At 40.6% G+C, this 18762-nt stretch overlaps 1 protein-coding gene and 1 non-coding gene across 5 annotated transcripts in view; both read right to left on the reverse strand.

Moving 5' to 3' along the window:
• ZFR (zinc finger RNA binding protein) overlaps positions 1–18762 on the reverse strand; it is a 92856-nt gene that overhangs the window by 50156 nt on the left and 23938 nt on the right. For all 4 annotated transcript variants that reach the window (XR_012242898.1, XM_073620718.1, XM_073620709.1 and 1 more), the window contains one exon: positions 2264–2345. Coding sequence is in view for 3 of the 4 variants with exons in the window: in XM_073620718.1 (XP_073476819.1) it covers positions 2264–2345 (82 nt within the window). In the remaining variant the exon portion in view is untranslated. The remainder of the gene's footprint in view (positions 1–2263; positions 2346–18762) is intronic.
• LOC141125026 (small nucleolar RNA SNORA66) lies at positions 2071–2207 on the reverse strand. Its single transcript, XR_012241329.1, has one exon. It is a non-coding gene; the product is annotated as a small nucleolar RNA SNORA66 (small nucleolar RNA).

An 18762-nucleotide genomic window follows, 5' to 3' on the forward strand; every position in this document is an offset into this window, starting at 1 on the left:
TGTTGTCATTCTGTCTCCCACTGTTAAAATAAACCTACCATTAAAATTATAGACTGATCATTTCTTTGTCAGTGGGAAAACATACAAAATCAGTAGGGGATTAAATACTGCCCCCCCCCCCCCACTGTATATACACTGCTCTCTTCTGTAACAAGGCAGGGACAAGTAACATGATGAATATGGTGGTAATCTAATAAGGAAATCGAGAACGCATCAGGTCTCCACTTGGCTCAAGAGTTCTTGGAAACCCAGGTTCTCTTATGCCCTGTTACCTACACTCACCATTTCCAATAAACTTTAGCCATTAAATGGAAGCCACTGTCTTTACTTTTCTTTAGCCATAATCTTGACTTTCTTTTTTTTTTTTTTTTTGAAAGGAGTATTAACCAGGTTTTATTTATTTTTTAGTGATAGGAATATAAAATCTATGTAATGTGGTACTAAGGCTTTTTTTGTCCAGGGTATACTCTTCCAAGAGTTATTGGGTTTTTATATATTTAACATGAAATTAAAACTACAGCTAATAAATTTTCACAATGCATTGGACCACCACTAAATAATCTACACTAGTAGTTAGTACATACACATTTTAGCATGCAGGTTAGTGTGAATGAGCCCTTATCCTTCACCCCAAACCCTGTACCACCCCTTTGATACTAAAACCAGGTTGGACATGGAAATGCTGCTTAGGCTAAACCTTACATGAAGCCCCACGAACTATTAGCGTGTGGGGCTTCATTTAACCAAGTTCACCATACATGTGAACGATCAATTGGAAAAAGATTGTTAAATGGTTTCCAGGGTTCAAGGAGGTACTCCATTGTCTTGTGATCACTTGCTGGCCAGGGCCAGCTTTTTATCTCCTTAAAAAAGGAACTTCACTCTCAGTCAACATTGACTTCTAATCTTTATGCTGCTAGCATTAGTAGATAGATGGGAAGGTACATCATTTACTGGCTTTAAACTTTTTTCCCGTATTTCTTCAGTTCCTTCCTGGTTTCTTGCCTAGGCAAATTAGGTCATAAACCAAGTCTTCAGGAGGGGAAGAGGGTTTTTTCCAGCTAAAGCACAACCTCCTGCCTGCATGCTTGAGCTAAGGGCAGACGGAGACCAGAAAGTAAATGCTACATGAATCTGCCCTTACTCAAAATAACCAGAAATTCTAGCGCATGTTTTTCAAAGAGAGTTCTCTGCGATATAAAGCATAGAGACATGGATGGTTGGGGGAGTTTGCTTTGAATATTAAAACTTAATTAAAAGAAGAACTATAGGAAAAAAAAAAAAAAAAAAAAAAAAAAAAACTTTCCCCCTATTTTGGATAAAGGAAGGATTAAAACCCCTGTAAGGTTTATTTTTGCTATCTTGGTCCAATTGGGGAGATTTCCCTTCACTTCCTATTCCACAGCCAAAACAGGAAGTGAGAGGAAATCCATGACAATAAAGGGGAATCTCTTGGGGACCCCCCCAGGTCACAGAACTATTCCCCCTATTGGAAGATTTCCCTTCTATTACTTTTCTGGAGACAATTCAAAACTGAGATTTTCTTTTACTTTCAATGATAAACAAGACAAATAGAAAGTGAATCTCCACAAGTCCTCTTGCACACTGCAGCTTGAAAAAGCTCAGTACAGCATTTTCTTTTACTGATCTAAAATGCAGCCCATTGTTTACAATGTGCCTGTACACATTCGAGTTAAAAAAAAAAAAAAAAAAAAAATTCTGCGTTCCCAGTATTTTGCACAAATATGTGCATAGGAGCATAAATATGAACACATCTTTCCTAGGAATGTATTGTGCATGAATACTTGCAAAATACACACCTGAAATTGAATAAAAAAAAAAAAGCAGATGCTCAAAACACGAGTACTGTGTGCAAGAGCCTTTACGGGAACGCAGACTGCAAAAAATGGGTGTTCTAACCCATCTCCTCGCTATCCAAAACTATAAAGAAAAGTTTTGCCTTTAGTTATACTTTAAAGAGCAATTTTAGTTTGTGTTGCCAAGTGTACTTAATACAAGTGAACTGTGCAAATGGCACAGTCTGCACAGCCTGGTCATAACCTGACAAGTAAATGTATTGGCATAGAAGCTAAGGTCACAGTCACATTGCTGAGGACCAGGCTCTTCTAGGACAATGCTTATTTTAGCAAACATGTTCCCCTTGCTTCAGCAACATCATCATGCTGTGCTAGTGATCTTGTTTGCAAATAAGATTAAGATTTCTGCATGCAAATGCTACAATACATATCATGCATGCACTTACCTGTACTGAGCGGCAGCGCCATGGGTAAAGCCAAAGTAGTTGCCAGTAGCCATTTTGGCCTCTTCACCAAGCCGGCTGGGCACTAACAGAAGAAAGAAAAAAAAAAAAAAAAAAAAATTAGTGAGGACTGACTTAATGGAAAACTTTTTTTCAGTTTTAAACTTTTACAATGTTTCAGGAACTATTTATTAGAAGACCGGTTTGTTTTAGAAACCAAAAAGATGACACTGAACTATTTAAATCATGCCTTAAAAAAGCATTTAAAGCCCAACTCCTATGTTTAATACACTGCTCAAAAAAAATTAAAGGAACACTTTGAAAACACATCAGATCTCAATGGGGAAAAATATCATGTTAAAGCGAGGTTCCACCCAAATTTTGAACATTATGTCTATGCATTCTCTTCCTTGCCTAGATGCTGACATGCTGTGTAAAAAAAATTTAAATCGCCGTAATTACCTTTTTTTTTCTAATCTTCTTAGCACTTCCTGGTTTTCCCCCCATGGGAGTAGGCATGTTTCTAGCCTCTCCCAGACCTCCCACAGTCCCCTGGGAGCTAGACTCAGGCTTCCCAGCATGCATTGTGCAACAGCGTCATCACAACATCTCGGTGAATGCTGGGAGCACAGCATTCACTGCATCCAGGAAATATATGCTTGTAGGCTTCAAATGCCCACAATGAAGATGAAAACCGCCTTCAGTGAATTTTATAAGTTATTCTTTACAACGAAATCGGACACAGGCGGACTTATTACACAGAACATGTGAGTAGATAATCATGAGAAGAAAAGTTTGTGAATGAACTCCAAAAAAAAAAAAAAAAAAAAAAAACGATAGATAGGTGGACCCCCGCTTTAAATATCTATACTGACATGGACTGGATAATGTGTGAGGAACGAAAGGATGGAAAGGAATATGATCAGCCTACAGAGGGCTGAATTCAAATACACCCAGAAAATCAAAGTGAAAAAATGATGCAGCAGGCTAGTGCATTTTGCTGAAATTTCATTGCAGCCACCCTAAAATGGTACTCAGTAGTTTGTATGGCCCCCACGTGCTTGTATGCATGCCCAACATCAGGGCATGCTCCTAATGAGACGATGGATGGTGTCCTGGGGTATTTCCTACCAGATCTGGACCAGGGCATCACTGAGCTCCTGAACAGACTGAGGTGCAATCTGGCGGCGTCGGATGGACCGAAACAAAATGTCTCAGGAGGTGTCTAATAGGATTTAGGTCAGGCGAGTGTGGGGGGCAATCAATGGTATCAATTCCTTCATCCTCCAGAAACTGTCTGCATATTCTCGCCACATGGGGCCAGGCACTGTCATGCACCAGGAAGAACCCACTGCACCAGTGTAGGGTCTGACAATGGGTCCAACTATTTCATCACGATACCCGACGGCAGTCAGTGTGCCATTGTTTAGCCTGTAGAGGTCTCTGCATCCCTCCATGGCTATGAATCCCCGGACCATTGCTAACCCACCCACCAACCCGGTCATGCTGAACAATGTTACAAGCAGCGTAACGTTCTCCACGGCTTCTCCAGACCCTTTCACGTCGGTCACGTGCTCAGGGTGAACCTGCTCATCTGTGAAAAGCACAGGGCGCCGCTGGTGGACCTGCAAGGCAAATACCAATCAAGCTCTACAGTGCCAGGCAGTGAGCACAGGGCCCACTAGAGGACGTCGGGGCCTCAGACCACCCTCATGAAGTCTGTTTCTGATTGTTTGGTCAGAGAAAATTACACCAGTGGCCTGCTGGAGGTCATTTTGTAGGGCACTGGCAGCACTCATCCTGTTCCTCCTTGGACAAAGGAGCAGATACCGGTCCTGCTGATGGGTCCAGGACCTTCTATGGCCCTGTCCAGCTCTCCTAGAGTAAAAACTATTTACTGTACTAAAAGGTACATCGTACAGACTATGTATACAGCGATGTATTCCTGCAGTGGAACGAAAATTTCCTGCATCATAACCAGAACAAAATAGAATCAGGCCGAGTGATGATCAGCCATCCACGGGAAAGATTTGTATTCCATGAATGAATACATAGCTTCCTCTGACTGGCTGAAGGCGGGTGGATGACGTTACGCTCTCCACCTCAGCCAGAGGGAGCAGTACATTCATAGAATACAAAGCTTCCCCTAAATAGCTGAGCATCACTCAGCCCGACTATTTTGTTCCCGTGTGAGATTGGAAGTCCTCATCCTAGAACACAGCGCTGTATACTATACAAAGCTACATAGTTAATACACGTGCCCAACAAACACAACCAGGCCAGGTTGGCTCAAACTAACTACTTAAAAAAGGGACATTAAAACGTGGAGTCAGGCTTTAACATTGTTGCCTATTATGAAAATATGAATTGAACGTAAAAGCACAATTAAAAAAAAAAAAAAAAAAAAAAAAAAAAAAAACTTATGCAAGACCATAAAAATGCCCAGACAGTAGAGCTGCACGATTCTGGCTAAAATGAGAATCACGATTTTTTTGCTTAGAGGATAGATCACGATTCTCTCACGATTCTCGCGGCGTAACATCATCTTTCACATTAAAACAAAAAAAAATTGCGCTAACTTTACTGTTTCTTTTTTTTTATTTATTGAAGTGTATTTTTTCCCAAAAAATTGCATTTGAAAGACCGCTGGGCAAATACAGTGCGACATAAAATATTGCAGCAATTGCCATTTTATTCCATATTATAAAATATTAGAATATATATATATATATATATATATATATATATATATATATATATATATATATATATATATATATATATATATATATATATATATATATATATATAATTTTATCTCTAATGTTTGGGGGTTCCAAGTAATTTTTTTTTAGCAAAAAATATTGATTTTAACTTAAGAAAGAAGTGTCAGAAAAAGATTTAGACTTTAAGTGGTTAAACTTCCTGCATTTACACATTGTTTAAAGCTTGGCAGATTGCCCAGGTTATTTGTTTACACAGAGAAGTTTATCCCTTTGATCTAAGAAGGAAGTTAGATACAATGTTTCAAGTTCTAAACTTGGCAGAATGCCTGGATGTTTTCTTTTGACAGCTGAGTGAGCAGATAATCTCTCCACTTGTTTATATGAAAGAATCGTCAAACTCAGCAGGAGAGATCGTCAGGGGAGGTGAATCGAGATCACGATTTTTTAACGATTAATTGTGCAGCTCTACCAGACAGATAAACATTGAAGGTAAATATGTCACAGGTTTGGGCGCATAAAAACCATATAGCACATCCACAGGTATAGGCAGTTGATGTTATAGGAATAATCCTGACCTTTCCCGGTAAACTCTACACTGGTCAAAAATGGTTTTGGAGAATAGGGGAAGGATAGAGCCTGTGTCATGTTTTGAAGAGTGTATCCCTCATTTCCTGTGATGACAGGAAGTGATGGGAAATCTTAAGCTGGGGACACAAGAATATTTTTAGTAGCGTGAAAAAGGGTCAGAACGCCTGACAATGTTAACCTGTCTTTGTGATCCCATTCTGGTGATCACGACTCATTTGAATAGGAATCACTGGGACAGGAAGGGATTAATGCAACTCCAGCTATCCCTAAATATTTATATCTTATTTCTGTCGCAGTGAAGAATTCTGAATTATATTTTAGTTTTACATAAAAAAAACACAACATTCACATAAGCAGCGTGTCCCTAAATTTTTGCCAACGATTAATATCATGAAAAGGACCACCTTTATACTTATAATCCTCAGTTTAACAATTCTTAAGACACTCACCCGAAATTAGAGGTCAACCGATATATCGGCCGATATTTGGCCTTTAAGAAATTGTCATCGGCCGATTTTTGTGCAAAAAAAAAAAAAAAAAAATCGTCCGATTACCTCTCTTCCCCACACTCCACGGACAGTTTCACACACCGAGCGGCTCTGTGCTCAGTGTGTGAAACTGATTTGCAACTGAATGCAGAGAGAGGAGCTGTCAGAATTCAGCTTGATGTCGGGGGTGGGTGGGACCCAGATATCAAACACCAGCCAATGGGATGATATCTGGCAGACCGCTACATGTATGTGGCCCCGCTCACTTTCTTAAGCAGCCCAATCATTGGCTGGTGTTTGATAGCTGCAGGGCCCCGCCCACCCCCAACATCACGCTGAATTCTGACAGCTGGTCTCTGCATTCAGTTACATATAGTGCAACTGAAACTGACAAATCGGCTCAGTGTGAAAGTTCCTGCCAGTTCCAACCAGTGCCAACCAATGCCACCTGCCAGTGCCAACCAATGCCAACTGCCAAAAAAAGAAGAAAAAAAAAGGCATCATATATCGGCCGGCCCGATTTCTAAATATCGGCATCGGCCAGAGAAAAACCCATATCGGTCGGCCTCTACCCGAAATAGAATAGCCATAAAAGAAAGAAAATGGGGAACCCCCCCCCCCACACACACACACACACACACACACACACACACACACAGTTTTTATCTGGGCCCTCTGCAACTTTATGCCATAATATGATAGGGGCCGTGTTCTGAAGTCCTTGACAAGAACTCAGAACACTACTGAAACAGGAGAGCATATGGAGCATAGTCTTCTGCTTGCAGTTTTGCAATTAGAGACTTAAAATCCACCAACTGGCTTTATGATCCATGAACGTTTTTTTTTTTTTTTTTTGGGTAACAAAAAGGGACCCTGTCCCTTTAACCACCTCAATACAGGGCACTTTCACCCCCTTCCTGCCCAAGCCATTTTTCAGTTTTCAGCACTGTCGCACTTTGAATGACAATTGCGCGGTCATGTTACACTGCACCCTAATGAAATTTTTATCATTTTTTCCCCACAAAAAGAGCTTTCTTTTGGTGGTATTTGATCACCTCTGCGGTTTTTATTTATTGCGCTATAAACAAAAGAAGAGGGACAATTTTGAAAAAACACAATATTTTTTACTTTTTGCTATAATAAATATCCAACTTTTTTTTTTTTTTAAACAAATTTTTTCCTCAGTTTAGGCCGATATGTATTCTTCTACATATTTTTGGTAAAAAAAAAAAAAAAAAAAATATCGCGATAAGCATATATTGATTGGTTTGCGCAAAAGTTATAGGGTCTACAAAATAGGTGATAGATTTATAGCATTTTTATTTATTCATTTATTTTTTACTAGTAATGGCGATCTGCGATTTTTATTGTGACTGCGATATTGCGGCGGACATATCGGACACTTTTGACACATTTTTGGGACCATTCACATTTATACAGCGATCAATGCTATAAAATTGCATTGATTACTGTGTAAATGTGACTGGCAGGGAAGGGGTTAACCACTAGGGGGCGATCGAGGGGTTAATGTATGACCTAGGGAGGTGATTCTAACTGTGGGGGGAGGGGACTGACTGGGGGAGGTGACCGATCGGTGTCCCTATGTACAAGGGACACGCCATCAGTCTCCTCTCCTCTCTGATAGGACGTGGATCTGTGTTTACATGCGCAGATCCACGGTCCTGCTCTGTTACCCGGCAATCGCGGGTGCCCGGCGGACATCGCGGGCGCCGGGTCCCGTGCGACGCAGCTGGCGCGCGCGCGCCCCCTAGTGGCTCGGGAGGGCGATCACGTCATGTGACGTCCGCCCAGAACAATAGGAGCCTCGTCCCGCCGTCATATGACGGTGGGCGGTGGCTTAGTGGTTAAAGCATGTTTTACAGCACAGTGCTTGTGCTGTGTAATATGGCCCCCGTTTATCACCTGAACGATCCTGCCAGTTTCTACCCTTCCCTCTGTAAACTGACCACAATTCACTGAGCCCTGACACCGTGGTCAGTTTACGTGCCTCTGTTATTTGCTGTCTCTCCTGCATCTCCCTGCCCCCCCCCACTTGCCAGCTAATGACAGTGGCCGCCCCCTGCGCCCCTCCCCCCACTCTCCTGCAGCAGGAAGAACATCTACATTTGTATACTATCCACGCTGTCTCCTAATGCTCTGTGCCTGTGTGTGTCATTTATTTAAGAATTGCAGTATATACACCTCATTTCAGAGCGTCTCCCGGCGCTCATGTGACCCGCTGGCTCTCTCCTTCTCCTGACTGATGTCGGGAGGGGAATCTGGGCCCCGTTCACTCTAGCTGTCGGACAGAAAAAGGAGAGAACCAGTCGGTCACGTGAGCGCCGGGGGGGCGCTCTGAAATTAGGTATATACTGCATTTTTAAAAAATAAATGGACACAGGGGCACACGGCATTAGGAGACAGTGTGGATAGTATAAAGATGTTAGAGTGGCTAAACAACCACTTTAATGTATGACTATTTATATTCCCCTTTCCCTCCTTGGGCTGGAACGGAATCAACGTTGGCTATATGCATATCTTTGTTTCTTGTCTTGTCTATATTCATTACATTTCTGACTTCTATTAATACAAAGAGAACAAAAGACTTTCATACAAGTACAGCAAGCACATATATCAGGAATATGAAATGTTGGATTGACATTCTTTAATAAATAAATAAAATCTAGTGTTTGCAGCCTCCTCCAAAATTTTCAGATTTTTTTTTCCTTCTTTCTTATTGCTGTGATCAGACTGTTAGAGGAGTGTATACATCCATTCTCTGTGGTCCCACTATAGGTAGGAATGAAGTCACCCTCTCTTGCTCACTTCTGAGATGGACTATGGGATTTGCCGGGTTCATATATTGCACATAAACACAACTAAGGCTGACCATACATTATACAATTTTCTTGTACAATTTTCCTTTAGATTTACCGAAACCATATAATAGGAGGTCATAGTGCGGCACAGTGGTGTAGTGGATAGCACTCTCGCCTAGCAGTAAAAAGGGTCGCTGGTTCGAATCCCAACCACGATACTACCTGCCTGGAGTTTGCATGTTCTCCCTGTGCCTGCATGGGTTTCCTCTGGGTACTCCGGTTTCCTCCCACACTCCAAAGACATGCTGATAGGTTTGGCTTCTGTCTAAATTGGCCCTAGTATGTGAATGTGAGTTAGGGATCTTAGATTGTAAGCTCCTTGAGGGTAGGGACCGATGTGAATGTACAATGTATATGTAAAGTGCTGCCTAAACTGATGGCGCTATATACCGTATTTATCGGCGTATAACACGCACTTTTTTCCCCTTAAAATCAGGGGAAAGTCGCAGGTGCGTGTTATACGCCGATTCCGAGCTGCACAACTTCAAAATCGCCGACCGCGATTTGAAAATGGCGCTGCAGGCGCCGAAATACACAGAGCCGGTCCTCGGCTCTTTCCGGCGGCTCTCGTTCACTATCGGCTCCACTCGTAGTCCCAAGCGGAGCTATCCGAACCTACTCGGCTAGGTTCGGATAGCTCCGCTCTGGACTACGAGTGGAGCCGAAAGTGAACGAGAGCCGCCGGAAAGAGCGGAGGACCGGCTCTGTGTATTTCGGCGCCGGCGGCGCCATTTTCAAATCGCGGTCGGCGATTTTGAAGACAGGGGATCGAAGGCTGCACGGGGGCAAGGCTGCACTGGGGCAAGGCTGCACTGATGGGCATTTAAATGTAAGTTTTTTTCCCTTCAACTTCCCTCCTAAAAGTTTTTTTTTCCTTAAAATTCCCTCCTAAATTGGGGTGCGTGTTATACGCCGATAAATACGGTAAGTACCTTAAATAATATATTATAATACCTAAACACTTTTAATTTTATGCAACCAGGCAGGCCCCTGCACTGTGTAGATGGAGGTTAGGCCTCGTGCACACTGGACGTTATAAAGACACCAGTAGCGTTCACTGTAGAAAGCTGTAGAATGAGTTTCAGTGTTTTTGCAGTAGCGTTTTTGCTTCTTTTTTTTTTAACAAAATTTATACTCTCACAAAAGCTTATGGCTCTAAAATGGTGATAAGTGCCGAATAGTCGTTTTTTTTGGCCTTAAGCTTTTTTCAGCTTTTTTTTTTTTTTTCAGATTTAGAGCATTTTTACAGCTGAAAAACTCCCCTCTAACCCACTAGTTCTGGATTTTTTTTTCTAGCTAGAAAACGCTGATAACAGCCTGTGTGCATGGACACATATAGAACATGCTGGGGAGTTTGACTGCAGAGAAAATAGTCAGCTGCTGTCTTGGCTTCAGATGTTTTTTTTCTGCAGTCAATGAACTCCCCAGCATGTTATCCTGGGTGTCCATGCACACAGGCTGTTAGCGATTTTTGGCAGGAGCATTTTCTGGCTGGAAAAAAACCCCAGAACAAGTGGGTTTTAAGGGGAGATTTTCCAGCTGTAAACATTAAAAAAAAAAAAAATAGCATAATGTATGGTCAGCCTTAGTTGTGGTCATGTGCAATACTCTACGAACCCGGCAAATCCCATAGTCCATCTCAGGAGCGAGCAAAAGACGGTGGCTACATTCCTACCTATAGTGGGACCATGGAGAACGAATGTATACACTCCTCTAACAGTCTGATCACAGCAATAAGAAAAAAAAAAGAATCTGAGAATTTGAGGCGGCTGTGAACACTAGATTTGATTTTTTTTTTTTTTTTTAAATTAAAGAATATGTCAATCCAACATTTCATATTCCTGATATGTGCCTGCTGTACTTGTATTCAAGTCTTTTGTTCTCTTTGTATCGCTTCCTTTGTGTGAAATCCCTGGTGTTCCTGCCAGTCCCTCTGCTTTCCTATCAAAAACTGACCACACTAAGAATGAAAGCACAGCATGCTCAATTCTCTAATTATGCTGGGAACTCAGCCTGCTCTCCTCCATCAATCAGACGACGGGGTCTGATGCATTTGTAACATCTTACACCCTAAATATGGCTGTAACATGTTACAAAAAGGTGAACTTTTCCTGTAACCCTATATTCCAAATATACTGGACTGATGAATTGTCACTGGAGTTTATTATGCTCGAATAGCAGCACTATCTTTGGTATATAGTTAAAGGGAGCACAGCAGAAGATAGGCACCTAAAAGGTGTCCCAACTTACAATGCTCACTAACATTTAATACCAGAAGAAAAAAGGAGCTGCAGCAGAAGATGAGTTAACTGTAGGAAGAGTATAAAACTGGCAAATGGAGACTTTTAAACTCCTCATAAAGCATAAAGACCCCTTTCACAATACTAGTGCGGCCGCGTAAGTTGTAAAGTGCCGCACTTTTAACCCCTGCTAGCGGCCAAGGGATAATAGGCGCTTCAGCAGCGATTCCCATTCATTTCAATGAGCAGGGGCAGTGGAGGAGCGGTCACCGCTCCAAAGACGCCTCCAATGTCAAAGGGGTCTCAAAGGGGTTGTAAACCCTTGTGTTTTTTCAGCTTAATGCATCCTACGCATTAAGGTGAAAAAACTTCTGACACTGACCAACCCCCCAGATCCCCGTTTTACTCACCTGAGTCCGTTCGCTCCCACAGCAGAGACACGCTCTACCTCTGCCCGTTGTCTAGGCTCTTGATTGGATAGAGTGATAGCAGCACGGCCATTGGCTCCCGCTGCCGTCAATCAAATCCAATGATGCAGGCCAAGTCTGGCATTCTGCGTCTATAGACACAAAAGCCAGAATCAGGAGCGCGCTCACAGAGTTCTCTGAATAGGAGAACTACAATCACTTGTCTCAAGTAGTTTCTCAATGAACTTCCAGGGCGCTGAGGAGTGCTCAAGATAGTTTATTGATGCTTCCTGTTATTTAGTAACTGACTGCCCATACGAGCAGACAGACTCACCGACAGTCTGCATGAGCCAGAGATTGCACCAGTGATCTCCTGATCACAATGCAATGCTTTACAGATTTACATAGATATACACATACATATATATATATATATATATATATATATATATATATATATATATATATATATATATATATATATATATATATATATATATATATATATATATATATGCGCGACTCCCGCGGGAGTCTATTCCAGGAAGTGGGTGCAAATACCTGTAGTAGACAGGTATCTGCACCCCCCTCCCCCCTGAAAGGTGCCAATTGTGGCACAGGAGGGGGGGGGGGGAATCAGTTGAGTGGAGGTTCCACTTTTGGGTGGAACTCCGCTTTAACTTAGTCCAGACAAGAAGTGATTAAAGGCTAAGTTCACTTTAAGGAAAAATGCCCTTATTTTTTTTCCAGAAAAAAAAATAAAATGTGCATTTTGTCAGGCTCCCGCAGACATGTCTTCCAGCCTTCTGTTCATACTGAAGTTCTGGCTTTCAGTTAGGAAGCTGGAGGAAGAGTCAACAATCGAAGCACTTGTAGTCCATTGAGCCCCATCTGCCCCAATGGGAAAACGGGACTTGTAGTTAACCTGTGAACGAATGACGTGGCCATGCGGGCAGGGTGTCAAACTATTGCATTATGTTTAAATGCAACAGCAGCTGCTGTCACAGGAGAGGTGGGGGCTGGTATGTGTTATACCTTAGATACAGGTGTAACATAGGTGAACTTATCCTTTAAGTCTTTGTAACCAAAGTAATTTTGGGCTGGAGGGATTTTTTACACATAACTGAATTAAAACCTAATACAGCACTATGTAGCCATGTTTATCTTAAATGAGTTTTTTTTTTTTCTGTGGGGCTGGTTTACATTTATGTGATGCATTTTAGTTGTGTTACCATCAAACTCTACGATGTGCTTTTTCATGAATGTGCATCAAAAACACGAACTGGACTTAACGCACTACATTACAACAGACAATTGTGAATGCGGTGGTGCTGGGCCTTATTCACACAACCAATGACATACGATATGCTTTTGTGTGTTTATAGGACATTCATAAATGTATGTAAATGCAGAAACAGATCCAATACTTTGAGTACATGTAAAAAAAAAAAAAAAAAAAAAAAAAAAAACACAAAATACAAAACACACACACACACACACACACACACACACACACACACACACACACACACACGTGTACATTTTGAAAAAAAAAAAAAACCTCAAAAACAAAAAAACACTTCCTTGATCAATTTCTTCTGCGCTTAAAGTATTACAGAGGGAATTTTTTTTCTCCATTCAGTATAAAGGAAGGGTTATAACCACTGTCAGAAATTTTCTGCCATCTGTGTCCTTCTGGGGAGATCCCCCTTCATTTCCCTTCACTCATCCAAAACAGCAAGTGAGTGACCACACAAAATTTAAGATTTTTTTTATTCACTTTTGGGGATTACAGTCACCAGGACAAATAGAGAGGGCGAATATCCCTAAGGCCCTTTCACACTTGTGCGACTTGGCACTGCAAAGTCGCATGACAAGTAGTTACCCATGATTTCCAATAATAACAATTCATATATATGTGTGACTTCAAAGTAGTCCCTGACTCCCTGTACTACTTTTGTCTGACTTTCATGCGAGTTGAGGTCCATAGTCCTCAAGTTTACACAGGCATTCTGTGAAATTGAGTCAAAATCGCAGCAAAATCACGTGACCTAAGTTGCGGCAGTGTGAAAAGGGGCCTAATAGGGACACAGCAATAAAAACCTGACAGGTGTTCTAATCACCACCCTATCCAAAAAGGGAAAAAAGGAACACACAAAGGACAAAGCCTGTATTGATAATAACCCATGGTTATATGCAGGCTAACTATGATGTATGAAAACAAGCTCTGTTCTGTACAATAAAAAAAAAACAGCATTTAGTTACTGTATATATGAATGAAGCCTTAAGCAAGGCTAGGAACAATACGTAAAGCACTGTAAACTCTTCTGAAGTCCATTCCTGAGAAAGTATTTATAAAATGTTTGTATACAGCACTTTCCTTTTAAATAGGCTCGTTTTCTGGGACTTAATTGTTTTAAATGGGGGTGTTGGTATGAATTACGCCTCTATAGTTGGCACACACAAGCATGTCCTCAATGTACCAAGCAGACTGGATGAAAAAGTATTTCCACTTTTGCAGTCAATTTAGAAAACCCACTAAGTTTGTGACATGTTCCCATTCACATAGCAAACCCAAAATAAATTAAACCATATCTTACCATTTAGGGGTTTGTTTGGAACAGACTGCAAACTACTATAATTTCACAGCAATTCAATTCCCACCAACAGAGCGACATGCTGGGCTTTCCCCTCCATAACATACAATGCAAAAGCTCAGCTTCTAGATCAAGCGTGTCAAACTCAATTTCATTGTGGGCCGCATCAGAATTGTGGTTGCCCTCAAAAGGGCTAGATGTATCTGTAAGACCCCTTTCACACACTGAGGCTTTTTTTTAGCGTAAAAGTGCATGAAAACGGCTTCCAATTAATATCAATGGATCCTTTCACAATGGGGCAGTGTGCTGGTGAAAAAAGTGCTGCAAAAGCACTGCAAAACGGTTCTGAAACACGTGACCTTAAAAAAAAAAAAAAAAAAAGTGCACTGCTAACGCCGCAACAGCGCACAAAGTTTTATGGCCAGTTTGAGTGCCTCAGTGTGAAAGGGGTTTAAGACTAGATGTCCAGAGCAACCCACTCCTCCTTACATCAGATGTCAAGATGCAACCCACTATTAGAAGTCAAGAGTCCCCCTCCCCCCATCCCTTACATCACAGTGCTGCTGCTGGGAAGAAGCTGGGGGGCAGAAATGGGAAGCAGAAAGTGCAGAGTTTGAGAAGGACCAGAGGAGGGATGGGGTCAGCTGAATGCTGGGAACAGGGAAGGCGGCAACAAGGGGGTTCTGCAGCAGCATGGAGAAGTGCAGGATCTGGTGGAGGAGTTCTGACTTCTGCTGCTGACTGCTGAGACCAAGTGGGTTCTGCAGCTGCAGGAGAGGTGCGAGGGTCACATGAAATGGCTTGGTGGGCCTAGTGTTTGACACGTGTTCTAGATCTTCAACCCGTGTTCAAATCTAGATCGGCCAGCACAGTACAGGCAGGGTAAAAATAAGGTTATCCTTACCTCCACAGCACCTTATAAGCACTGCAGATAAATAGGGCTGCAACTAACGATTATTTTCATAATCGATTAGTTGTCCAATTATTTTGATTATTTGGTTGATAACCTTAAAATAAGTGTGGTGTATAATTTAGTTAATATGTAAAGTTTAAAAAAAATGCAATTTATTCTTAAATATCTCTATGGAGTGGTAAAGAAATAACCAACTATATGGTTAGGGAGCAAAATCTCTAATGCACTCTGAGAATAACAGACAGAAGAGATATACTGTATATACTATTAGGAGGAGAGATATACTGTATATACTATTAAAAGGGTGAATTTTGTAAATATCAGACTCAGATCAAATTTTTTTATTTAAAAAACAATGTCTTCCTTCAAAAAAAAAAAAAAAAAGTCATTTTAAGAACGTTCATTCAATTTTCGAATCGTTAGTGGGGTCAAAACGAAGTTAATTTTCAACCACAGTGACAGGAAAATTTGGAAATGTAAAAATTCCCATGACCAAGAAGTTTTTCTGACAGTGTATGTGGTTTTCGTTCAGAAATTACATTTAAAAAACAAGTGAAAATTTCAAACATTCTTTCGTTCAGCGAATGTACAAAGATTTTTTGTATGAATATTCAAAATAGTCTGAAAATTGACCCGTGTGGCCAACATAAGGCTCGGTACACACCTATGCCGTTTGCTTTTGATCTGTTTCTGCAGTGCTTTTTGCTGTGCGTTTTGATTTTTGCGCATGTGATTTTGCTGTGATTTGCAGTTTTGCTGTTTTTTTTTGGCCAATTTGTTGTTGAGCAGATTAAAAAAAAACACAAATTGCTGCAAAATCGCATTACATGCTTTTCTGCAGCTTCTCCATTGAAGTATATGGAACCAAAAAAAGCAGTTTTGCATTAAAAAAAAAAAAGTCCGACCCTTTCCTAATATGCAGCGGCTGAAAAAAGCATAGATGTGAACGCATCCCATAAGAAACCATGTAAACAAACTGTAGTGCGTTTCTGCAAAATATATGGGGTTCATTTTTTTACTGTAGAACTGTGAAAGTAATATCTACAGTAGCGGTTTGCTCTTTGTACTATAAAGGGATCATTTTCGTCTTAACCCCATTATGTTACTGGCCGATTAATCGATTTACTATTTTCATAATCCATTTCAGAATTGATTAGTTGTCGATCAATTAGTTGTTTCAGCCCTACAGATAAATGAAAGCAAAGTAAGATTTTTTTTTTTTTTTTTTTTTTTTAGTTCTGGAGTTTTCAGGAAAGAACATGTTAAACCCCAATTATTGAATAAGGAAAATTATTCCCGCGCTATCTATTATGGAAGAGGCTGTGGGTGGAAAAGCCGCAAGCACCGATAGGGTGAACACCTAACCTTTTAGAAAAATGTATATGAGTAAGTGGTGTTGCGCTGATCCTTAGTGTAGAAACAGGTGAACATAGAATAATAAATAATAATAATCAATGCGCTAGATAGGAAAATGGTGAAATGGCGTAAGCGTGGGGGATAATTCGTATTAAAAAATGTTCATTTAAATATTCAATATCTTCAATAGTGCATAAAGAATAACGTAAGTATACTCAAAATAAAATATCACTTCAATAACCTAAAAATAAAAACCACATAATTACAATATAATAACGTGATACTATCAGAGCACCAGTGACTAGCTCTGAATTTAAAATAGAATAAAGTGCATAATAAACGTACATGTATACTTGGACCAGTGAAATGTAAAGTGCGGACAAAAGGTGCTATGTGCAACTCAGAATATGAAAGAAAAGTGACTGGCTATTTCTATATAAAGTGCATATTGTGCATATTGACATCAAATAATGAATAAAGGTGAAAAGTATTTGAAATGAGAAAAAGTCCTGTTTTGCAAAAAAAAAAAAAACACAATTTAAATGTAATGTGACAACAACGTGCTAACATGCACACGTTGCAATTAAAGTGCTAAAAAATGCATTCATAAATGTTCAAGAACAATCCTTGTGTATGATTGTGACAGCAACGTCCTGGCATGCACACGTTGCAGTTAGAGTGCTGGGGTGAATCACATCTAGTTTTTTTCTTCGTGTGCTAGACACTTTGGTGGGTAATAGCCCCTTACCTTCAGGTAATGGGGCAAAAGCAGGTAACAAAAAGATTGTTAAGGGCGTCCGCCTATGGATTCCAGCGCGTCCCTCTCTATCCTGGATCTTGGGTTGAAGTTCCCTCAGGTGTAATGTGGGGGGGTTGTATTCATAGGGGGTAATCGACAGAAGAAAAGCCCGATAGTGTAATCCAATTTAAAACGTAACACTCTTTATTATAAAAATACAGGTACTCACATAAAGATTGAGAAGCAATAATAACAATCCAACGAGCAGCGAGCTCATGTGCCTCTGTCTGTGTTTGCAGCCTGTCTCGTCCCTACGCGTGACGTCACACCACGTGACTTCATCAGGGGATGATTTCACTGGTCCAAGTATACATGTACGTTTATTATGCACTTTATTCTATTTTAAATTCAGAGCTAGTCACTGGTGCTCTGATAGTATCACGTTATTATATTGTAATTATGTGGTTTTTATTTTTAGGTTATTGAAGTGATATTTTATTTTGAGTATACTTACGTTATTCTTTATGCACTATTGAAGATATTGAATATTTAAATGAACATTTTTTAATACGAATTATCCCCCACGCTTACGCCATTTCACCATTTTCCTATCTAGCGCATTGATTATTATTATTTATTATTCTATGTTCACCTGTTTCTACACTAAGGATCAGCGCAACACCACTTACTCAAACCCCAATTATTAAAATATTTGTATTGTATGTTATGCGAATGGGAACATGTAACAAATATAAAGCGTTATCCCAATTGACTACATAGGAGGAAATACACTTTAAAAAAAAAAAAGTAACCTTGCTGCTAAAACACAAAAGAAATCCAAAAAGCAGTAAGAGAAGACTTTATACTTACCTGTCTGAGGCGCCTATAGGTAATCTTTGTTCTCCTGCACAGCAAAGCAGCCTGAACATCTTCGGATCACTTTCTGCTATGTTTGATGCCTCCATCCCCCTGTGCACTCCTTGGTTTTTCCAGTTGGCCCCCCACTTCTCTACAGAACACAGTAGCTTCGAATGAGCCATACCGTGGCGGAATGAAGGCATCAAACACAGCCAGAGGTGTCAGGAGTAAATTTCTTGGTTACTTTGTGCAACAAAATTAAGATTCTACAAAAAAGCAGTTAGTACAGACAATTACAAAAACTTTTACATGTTTAATTTAATTCAGCAACACAGTCATTTTAAAAGCCAATCTCTGGCAATTTTCTGGGGGCATGCAGCGCCAGTCAAATAATTTACCTCTCATGAATAGAATCCTATGCCCAGCTGGCTGATGTTTCCTGTACAAATCTTTCCTTCAGTGATCCGGGATACTACTAGAGCAGTGCAGCAGGGGTGAAGAGCGGTGACAGTGAACGATCATGTCTTTGCCTTCCCTTTCTTCTCCTTGTCCATTCACAAAAATGTATCCTTTTTTTACTAAATACAAGACATTCTGTGAACAGGCAATGGAAGATCCCGTTGTTCATCTTCCCCTGCTCTATTTTACAGAATACCTTGTATCCTGAGAGAAACACAGAAGTCTTTACGTGAATAAATGAGGGGAGAGGAA

The sequence above is a fragment of the Aquarana catesbeiana genome, linkage group LG01, assembly GCF_042186555.1.
Source record: "Aquarana catesbeiana isolate 2022-GZ linkage group LG01, ASM4218655v1, whole genome shotgun sequence".
Taxonomy (NCBI): domain Eukaryota; kingdom Metazoa; phylum Chordata; class Amphibia; order Anura; family Ranidae; genus Aquarana; species Aquarana catesbeiana.